The 9,352-nt window shown below is 55.2% G+C and overlaps 1 protein-coding gene across 2 annotated transcripts in view; it reads left to right on the top strand.

Annotated features, from left to right (window-relative positions):
- The window catches only part of LOC125929243 (uncharacterized), a 7,665-nt gene extending 2,505 nt beyond the window's left edge, over positions 1-5,160 (top strand). The window contains exons 2-4 of one of the 2 annotated variants that reach the window (XM_049640258.1): positions 1,018-1,314; positions 3,622-3,782; positions 3,880-5,160. In XM_049640258.1, the coding sequence (XP_049496215.1) occupies positions 1,018-1,314; positions 3,622-3,761 (437 nt within the window). In that variant the 3' untranslated portion in view covers positions 3,762-3,782; positions 3,880-5,160. Of the gene's footprint in view, positions 1-1,017; positions 1,315-3,621 lie in introns of both variants that reach the window. The other variant, XM_049640256.1, reaches the window with a different exon arrangement.
- Positions 5,161-9,352: the final 4,192 nt, after the last annotated feature.

Genomic DNA, 9,352 nt, shown 5'->3' with positions numbered 1-9,352 from the left:
AAAGAAGGAAAAGGAAAGAAGGAAAGAAAGGAAGAAAGAAAAGAAAGGAAGAAAGGGAAAGAGGGAAGAAAGAAAGAAAGAAAGAAAGAAACAGAAAAGAAAGGAAGGAAGAAAGAAGAAAGAAAGGAAAGGAAGGAGGGAAAGAAAGAAAAGAAGAGAAAAGAAAAGAAAAGAAAAAAGAGAAAGAGTTCCCCAGCTGGCTGGGTTGCAGCCATTCCCTATATACCGAGGGCCTTTACAGCCCCGAAGCAAGAGTGGGGGCGGGGAGGGCCCCACCCGGGCTGTAACTTTGGCCGTAGAACTTCAGACCAGGGCGCCTCCCGCTTCCCACGGAGCACTCACGTGGTTCGCCAAGTCCTCCAGGTCTCCCGAGAGGCAGGTGTTTACCATCTGGGATAACGGGGAGACCTCAGGAGGGGGGCTGGGGCTGAGGCCACGCCCCCTTGTCCCTAACCATCTCCTCCCTGCCCCCTCAGTGAGTTTTCCCTCCAGTGTTATTTTTTTCCGTGCTCTTGGCGAGCAGGACGGAGAACCGAGCTTCCCAGCTACGGCTCCTCCAGCTCAGTGGAAACGACCGGCCGCTACCATCACCTCGAGTGTAGAGGCAGACTTGTTAGAAGGCAAAATTCGGCAGGAATACATCCGAAGACCGAAACGGCTTTATTAATGATTCATGAATTGGGCAGCGTCCCATCTTAGCAGATAGAAAGGAGCTCCGAGGAGCTGTACAAAATGGAAGGCTTTTATAGGCAGAAGTGGGGGGAAGAGAAAGGCAGTTCCCAGCAAAGAGTGGATTGTTTCGGGCAAGTTTACCTTCCTTTGCGAGAAAGCAGAGGAGGGGCATCTAGGAGACAGATTATCTCACAAGTGCTGACCAGCTACTTCCAGATTGACGGGGTAAAGGTCCCACTCCTGGGCGGGGCGGAAACTGCGATTAGATTAGGTATTAAGTCTTGGTTTGTTGATATGGGGCTTAGCACAAGTGACTCCATTTTGGGCGTGTTTCTCTTTTTACAGACTCCAACGTCCAGGTCCGCATCCTTACTTCGCAGCCCGCCTCCTCAAATTCAGGGGCAACCCCCACCAGCTCCACAAATGTAGGGTTGGAACCCATCTCCTCCCCACAACCAGAAACGGCCACCCACCCCAGTTCTGGCTCCCCGGGTTCAGAGCTTACCCCTACCTCCCACTCGAGCCCCCCAAGCTCCCCCACCTTGACCTTGCATTGGAGCTCCACTTCTCCCAGCTCGAGACCAGAGCCCTCTTCCATGCCCTCAGCCAGCACTGACGGGGCCTCTGTGTCCTCTGGCTCTGGTGAGTACTGGAGGTTTGGGGGTTGGGGAAATGGTTGGGGGTAGCAGGCTGCAGTTCTGGGATTAGCCACCAGGGAGAGACACAGACCTGAGAATGTGTGGAGGAGGGCTTCTCCCCACTCTACCGGGTGTCACCTAAAGCCGCTCAGACCTTCTTTCTTCTATGCACATTTATTAAGCACCTAGTGTGTATCAGGTCCTGTGAGACACAGCTTTGTTGGGAGACAGGTTATAAGTAAATTATTGATTTGTTTATAAAAGAACAAGATAAGCGCGATAAGGGTCAGAATGTGAATACAAGTGTTTTGAAATTTGTTTTAAACTTTTAACTGTTAAGTAATCTCTACCCCCAGTGTGGGGCTCAAACTCACGACCCGGAGATCAAGAGTCCCGTACTAGGATTGACACTTTTAGTTTTTAAAAATGTATTTATTTTGGGGCGCCTGGGTGGCTCAGTCGGTTAAGCGGCCGACTTCGGCTCAGGTCATGATCTCACGGTCCGTGAGTTTGAGCCCCGCGTCGGGCTCTGTGCTGACAGCTCAGAGCCTGGAGCCTATTTCAGATTCTGTGTCTCCCTCTCTCTGACCCTCCCCCGTTCATGCTCTGTCTCTCTGTCTCAAAAATAAATAAACGTTAAAAAAAAATTTTAAAAATGTATTTATTTTGAGAAAGAGAGGAGGAGCAGGGAGAGGGGCAGAGAGAGAGGGAGAGAGAGAGAATCCTAGCAGGCTCTGTGCTGTCAGCCCAGAACCTGATGTGGGGCTTGAACTCACAAACCATGAGATCATGACCTGAGCCAAAATCAAGAGTCAGATGCTTAACCGACTGAGCCATCCAGGCACCCCTAGGATTGAATTAAAAAAAAAAATTTTTTTTTCTTTTTTAACATTTCTTTCTTTTTGAGAGACAGAGTGTGAGGCGGGGGAGGGGCAGAGAGAAAGAGAGAGAGAGAGCGAGACACAGAATCCAAAGCAGGCTCCAGGCTCCGAGCCGTCAGCACAGAGCCCGACGCGGGGCTTGAACTCATGATCTGTGAGATTATCACCTGAGCGGAAGTCGGACGCTCAACCGACTGAGCCACCCAGGCGCCCCTAGGATTGAAATTTTTAAAGAATGGTTAGCAAATGTCTCAGTTTAAAGGAGGTGAAGGAGGCAGTCACACAGGTATCTAGCCGGAGAGCAGCCTGGGTAGCTGGCACAGCCCATGAAAAGGTCCTGAGGTAGGACTGCGCCTGGCGCATCTGAGGGCCAGTGACAGGGTTGGGACCGACCGAGTGAGTGGGGTGGATGAGTGGGGATACTGGTGGCAGCAGGGCGGGGAGGGTAGTTGCAGAGCATGGCCAGACAGGGCCCTGGGGGTTCAGTAGAAGCCAAGCATTTCTAGGGGGTCTAGAAAAAAAAACCCCGTCATTCAGAACAGTGTGTTGTCTCAAATGTCCAAAGAACAGCGTGACACAAAGTGTAATGACCTGTCTGAAGTCCTAGGATGGAAACCAGCCTCACAAAGGCTCAAATTTTGCAGGCATCCTCAGAACGTCGCTGCATTTGGGAACAGAATCCTAGATTTGCTTTTTCTCACTTGGCAAGAACTCCGAGAGTGCCCAACGAGGGCAGCAAAAAACACAGAGCACTGAATGAGTTCCGTATAGACAAATGATTTTCAAAAGGGAAAGGAGAAAATCGTGCTTTAAAAAAAGTTACAGGGGCGCCTGGGTGGCTCAGTTGGTTGAGCGTCCAACTTCCGCTCAGGTCACGATCTCATGGTTTGGGAGTTCGAGCCCCGCGTCTGGCTCTGTGCTGACAGTTCAGAGCCCGCAGCCTGTTTCAGATTCTGTGTCTCCCTCTCTCTCTGCCCCTCCCCTGCTCACGCTCTGTCTCTCTCTCTTAAAAATAAATGAGCATTAAAAACATTTTAAAAAAACTATATTTAAAAAAAAAAAAGTTACAGCAGCAGGGCGCCTGGGTGGCTCAGTCTGTTGAGCGTCCGACTCTTGATTTGTGCTCCGGTCATGGGTCTCTCAGTTTGAGAGTTCAAGCCCCGAGTCGGGCTCTGTGCTGACAGTGCAGAGCCTGCTTGGGGTTCTCTTTCTCTCTCTCTCTCTCTCTCTGCCCCTCCCACTCTCTCTCTCTCTCTCTCTCTCTCTCGAAACAAATAACTAAACTTAAAAGAAAGTCACAGCAGCAACAGGAGAGGGAAGTGAGCACGGCTTCCTGGAAGGGATGTAGAAACACCCGGTGGGTGTTTCAGCCTTGGGAGCCGGTGGGGGGGGGGCGGTGTCCAGGGCTGACTCAGGCCTCCTCCCCTCAGCTCTAGGTGACACTGGGGCCCCCGAGTTGCACAGGAACCCAGGCGTGGTGGTGGCTGTGTGTCTGCTGGTGTCCGTCTTGCTCATCGGGTCTGTGCTAATGGCTGTGAGGCGTGGCCACCGTGGTGTGTCTGAGTTCTAGAAGCTGGATGAGATGTCCACGGTGAGGTGGGGGCTGGGCTGGAGGGATTGCCCTCCCAAGTCCCTGCTGCAGACCCTGCTCGTGCCTGAACGTTCTCTCGTGTGTGTTCCTCCCCCAGGAGACAGCGAGCCAAAGGTCCTCCTTTGCCCATCACCCACCAGAGTGATCTCCGTGGGGCCAAGGGAGAAGGGGGCTTGGACGGGGTAGAGCACCTGGGGAGGGGCTAGGCTTGCCAGAATAAAGCCCTTGTGTTCCTCTGTGGCCTCCCGAGTCATGGACTGCTGTGACAAACGCTTCTGAGTGTCTACTATGTGCTGGGGTCATAGTGGGGACCATTTCTCCACCCTCGTGGGGCCCACAGTCTCAAATATGGGGACAGACAATAGCCAGGGAATCAAATGACATCACTTCAGGTGGCGAAGAGGGTCACGGAGTCACAGACTGGGGTTGTGGCCGAATCACAAGGGGCCTTGTGTCCAGGTTTCCTGAGAGGGCGGTGAGGGGTGGTGGGAAGGAGCTACCCTGGAGAAAGCTGGGAGGGGATCCCAGGAAACAGGCACAGCAAATGCAAATGTCCTGCGGTAGGAAGAACTCGCGGCGTTTGGGAAACAACACGGAAGTAAGTGAAGTCGGGGTAGGATAAGGGAGACGTGAGTGGGGGGCCGCGCTGGCTGTGCGAAGGAGTGTGTGTCTTAGAATGGAAAGATTTGACCAGCTCAGACCAGCTTTACATCACGGGGGAGTTTCCAGCCAGGAAGTTCCAGAATCTAGTAGGTCCTCCTTCCAGTCTTGAGGCGGACAAAGCAGCAGGGGGAGAAGGCTCTCCAGGAGGCAGGCACGGCCTGTGCAAAGGCTTGGGGGCAGGAAGGCACCAGAAGCACGCAGAGAACATGGAGTCACAATGGCTCCCCCACCTCGGCCCTGCTTCCTGAGCCTGGGCCCCACTCTCTCCTCCCATTGTGCAGGAGGGAAAACGGTCCAGGGAGCGGCAGGCCTGGGGCTGGGACCTTTGGTGGGTCAGTGGGTTCTTCCTGCTTCCACCGACCCCATCCCCAGGACCATCCGGGCCTCTCTAGCCAGAGTGGGATATGGAGGCTCCAGGCCATGCCTTGGCCAGGACTCCGGCCTGGAGCTGCCCCCTCAAGGCTGGGTTTACCCTTCTGTGAAATGGGTGGTGACAGAGGTGGGAGGTCAAGGTCACACAGCACAGCGGGGGTGAAGCCTGCCCCGGGGACAGGGTCATGCTCTAATGATTTTTGGGGGCAGAGGGACGGCAGGGCCTCCCCGGCAGGCGGCTGTTCTGGTGACACATTAACCTGCAGTAGCTCGAGAGGTGACGGCACCACACAAACCCCTTTCCTCTGGCCACAGCCCCTCCCACCCAACCCCAGGGTGGGGGGGGGGGTGCTGGTTCCACTGAAGCTCCAGTCCCTGCTGTTTGTGAAGAGGGCATTGACCAGAGAGGGTCATCGATCTGCCTAGAGTGGCACAGTGTGATGACCAGCTTTCCTGGAGCCTCCAGGGACCCCCCAGAGGGCCACCCCCAAACTCCTAAGGCCACACCTCATGGGCTATGCTGTGAAGCATGTGTCCCAGACCCTGAGCGGGTAAAATCTTTCCATTCTTACTCAAATCTGCACCTCTCTCCGTCTCTCCTCTCTGTCTCTCCCTATCTGTCTCTTTTTGTCTCTGTGTGTCTCTCCCTTTCTTTCTCTCTTTCTCTTTCTTTGGCTCTTCATGTTTCCATCTCTCTGTCTCTCTTACAAACACAGGAACAATTAAACCTAACACCCCACCCTCCCTGAGCCTACCTCCCCCTTCACACACACATACACTTGGTCACACTCCATGTTGGGAACCCCCCCACACTCTCCCCCGTCACTCTGCCTGCCACCCCCTGGCTCTGTCCTCAGGGTGGTATATGGGTGTGTCCTGTCTGAGCCTGGCACTCAGACAGTTAAGGGGCTCCGCCGGGATGGGGGGGGACCCTGAGCCGCCCACTTGGGCAGGTCCAGTCCTCCCTTCCTCCACTCCCAGGGAGGTCACGGGACTCAGGCAGGACTCAGCGGTGGCAGTGAGTGCCAGGCCTGCCCGGGGCCTAGCAGGGCCTTGTGTGAGTTTGGGGAGTTCTCAGCCAGTGGACTTGGGTCCCTGAATCCATCAGAGCTGGGCTGGGAGCTGAATGGATCCCCCATGGGGCCCGGGGCCAGGGGACTTCTTCCCGAAGGTCCTTATGCTCCAAGGCTGCTGACCCTGGCACGGAGGGAGCAGGAGGCTTGGGGAGTGTGCGTAGGCATCGGGGCCTGCTGTCCCTGGATAGGGGCCCCCGCAGAGTTCTGGGGGGGGGGTGTCCCACACTGGCGCCTGTGGTATGGCCCGGGCTACCTTGATTGAGTATCTGTGGGCTCTGAGAGAGGGTACAGGGTGTGGGATGAGCCCCCTGTCTGGGGGGAGTCTCACAGGGGTACGGCTGGGCTCTCGGGGCCTCAGGGATCTCACATCTGTCTCCCCGGGCTCAGAGATGCCTGCAGGATGAGGCGCAGCGGGACAGCACTGTCCTTCCTGCTCAGTGAGGTGAGTGGGGGCTGGGGGCTGGGGGGCGGGCTGTCCAGGCCGTCGGGGAGGGGTCACAGTATGTCCCCTACTGGAAACACCCAGAGTTGCCTGGGGGCCTATTGACAGATAGGGAAACCGAGGCCCAGAGAGGTCACTAGGAGTCTGGGATGCAATCCAGGTGTCCAGCCCAGGGCCGCAGCCAGTGGCTTTAGGAGCAGGAGACCAGTAGAGGAGGAGGGAGCAGCAGGGAGCCTTGGGGTCTGGATGCGAGGTTTTGACTGCCCAAGGGAAGGAGGCCTGGGTGCCCTCAGTCCAGGGAGGATAGGAGGTCACACCTTAGGGACGGGGCCAACGACCTCATTCCGGGAAACTGAGGTAGTAAGCAGAGAACCCAGCACGGGCTGACTTTGAATCCCAGGCTGATCACCAAGGCCTGAGTGACTGATAAACTGGAACTCTGTTTGCTTATATTAAAAAAAAGGGCAGGGGCTACAATTGTGTGGTTGGAGAGAGGTCAGTATGAGCTGGTCCCCTGCAGCAGGCAAGGTCCCACATGCCTTAACTCATTTATCCACAGCCCAGCTGTCTATGCAAGGAGAATAAGGATGAGGGTAGTCCCAGTTTGCAGATGAGGAAACTGAGGCACAGAGAGGCTATCCCTCCCTCAAAGTGAGTGGCCAACTGAGATTTGAACCTGGGCCTTTGGGACCCTTGTCTGCACTCTGAACCCCACTGCCGAGCCCCCCAATGTTTCTACCACCCAAGATCCTCCCGTTCCTCCTTTTTTTTTTTTAATGTTTTTATTTATTTTTGAGACAGAGAATGAGCAGGGGAGGGGCAGAGAGAGAGGGAGACACAGAATCTGAAGCAGGCTCCAGGCTCTGAGCTGTCAGCGCAGGACTGTGAGATCATGACCTGAGCTGAAGTTGGACGCTTAACCGACTGAGCCACCCAGACACCCCCTCCCATTCCTCCTTTTTAACGTGGTGTGTGGGGAGGCCCTGGTCAGGCCCCAGCGAGCCCTGGCAGCCAGCTCCTTCTCTGAGTCACACCTTCTTCCTCTGTGCAGAGGGGACCCCCCCCCCCACCATGTTCCCCCAAAGCACACAATTTCCCAGGAGGTGACATTTAAATTGAATAAATGAAAACAAGCAGCCAGCCTTGAGGGAGAGCTGGGGGAAGGGCGTTCCCTGCAGAGGGCAGAGCGCGTGTAAAGGTCCTGAGGCAGGTTTAGGTGGGGTTGGGGCCAGCTGAGCTACGGGGAGATGGAGGAAGGTGAGAGGCAGCTGTGGGTAGGGCCTGGGGCAGGTGGGGTCTCAGGGGCTTCTGAGAATTTGTTCTAGGGGTGCTGGGAACCACGGGACAGTAGGGAGCAGGCGAGAGACAGTTTAGGGTTTGTCTTAGAGGCAGGACTCGGGGCTTGCAGCCAGGGCTGGCTCATATCGAGATCTTGGGCACAGGCAAGGAAGACAGCTTCTCGGCCTCCCTCCAAGCCCTTCCCCCTCCTCCCCCGAGGCTTTCTGTCCCCTTGCCAGCCTCTCAACAGGGAAAGCAATTAGTCTGGAGTGGCAGTTTGATTCATGCTGCAGCTGAGAGGCCAGGAGGACCGTCCCCTCTCCAGCCTACAGCTCTGAGAGTGCCCCACTCTTGCCCCAGCCCTGGTCCAGACGGGGGAAGGTCAACCACTCCCCACAGGGCCTGTCTTTCCTGTTTTACCCTAAAACCAGCCTGGCCCCCCACAAGCCCAGACCCAAACATCCAGCCGCCTCCACTGGCTTCCCCGGGGAGGGTCACATGATATTTAAACCAAGCCCTAATTATCATACTCCCCCCCCCCCCCCGCCAATCTTCCCCATCCAGGTGGCCCCACCCACCCAGGTAACTATGTGGCTATTAGTTATCCGGTAAAGGACTGGTCACCCATCATAATCATGACGTACCCTTGAATCCCCTTGAACATCCATGGCCATGGCCCATCCCTCAGCCTCCAAAACATATCCCAAATCCACCCGTGGGCCCCACCGTGATCCTGACCTACCGAGATGCTGCCCCAGCCTTTACCCTGCCCCCGACCGTCCCTTTGCCCTGAGATCAACACAGGAGGCTTCTTAAAAACGATAAAGCAACTCACATCCCTCAGAAGTTCTCAATCCACTCCCATAATCAACTCCCAACTCCTCATCCCACCCCCGAGCCTCTGTATCAACTCCCCACCCACTCATCTCCCACACTCCACTCCAGCCCCTCTGCTGTTCCTCAAACCCGCCAGCTCAGTCGTACCTCAGGGGCTTTGCACATGCCGTTTCCTGTGCCTGGTATGCTTTTGCTCTAGCTTTCTCCTGGATAGCTCCTTCTTTCAGATCTCAGTTCAAAGTTGCCTCTTCAGAGAGGCCCCTAACTACGCCTGAGCAACATTATCCGTCCCGCTCACCCCATCACTCTCCAGGCTATGACACAGTTTCATTTTCTTTCTAGCACAATGGGAACTTTTCTTTTCTTTTTTTTTTTTTCTTTTTTTTTTTTTGGAATGAATAAATGAGTGAGTATGAATGTGGGCAGGTGGTTTCTCCATCTGGAACTGAGCTTCCCCAAGAAGAAAATGGGCAGGTGACATCCCAGTGGGCTTCCTGTTCTGGGAGGGGCCCAATGCATCCACACACCCCACCCTCTGCTTTCCCTGCACATCCTCCCAGCTACCACAAAACCTCCCAGGGGAGGCCCAGTGCTGAACACTTAGATTTCTACATTAGAATTCAGGTGCTCCTGGGAGAGGGTTATGCTCGTATGGGGTTGGCAGTGAGGGGACCGGTTAAGTATCCTGGGTCCTAGAAGGATCAGATCTGTGCAAAGAGTTTAGTGGGGCTGGTGGGGCGGGGGAGCTGAGCAGTCCCTGGCTCTGTGACTCTCAGCCAGTCATTTCCTCTTCCTCCGTGAAGAAATAAATGCCCTGCAGAAACATGGCTTATAGAGGCGCAACTGATGTGTGTTCCTCGTACCTTCTTTCCTGCTTCCCCTTGCCCTAGCTCTGGCCCTGA

The sequence above is a fragment of the Panthera uncia genome, chromosome A2 (genome assembly GCF_023721935.1).
Source record: "Panthera uncia isolate 11264 chromosome A2, Puncia_PCG_1.0, whole genome shotgun sequence".
NCBI lineage: Eukaryota > Metazoa > Chordata > Mammalia > Carnivora > Felidae > Panthera > Panthera uncia.
Note: the sequence above shows the minus strand (reverse complement) of the source record. Positions and strands in the feature narration are given on the sequence as shown.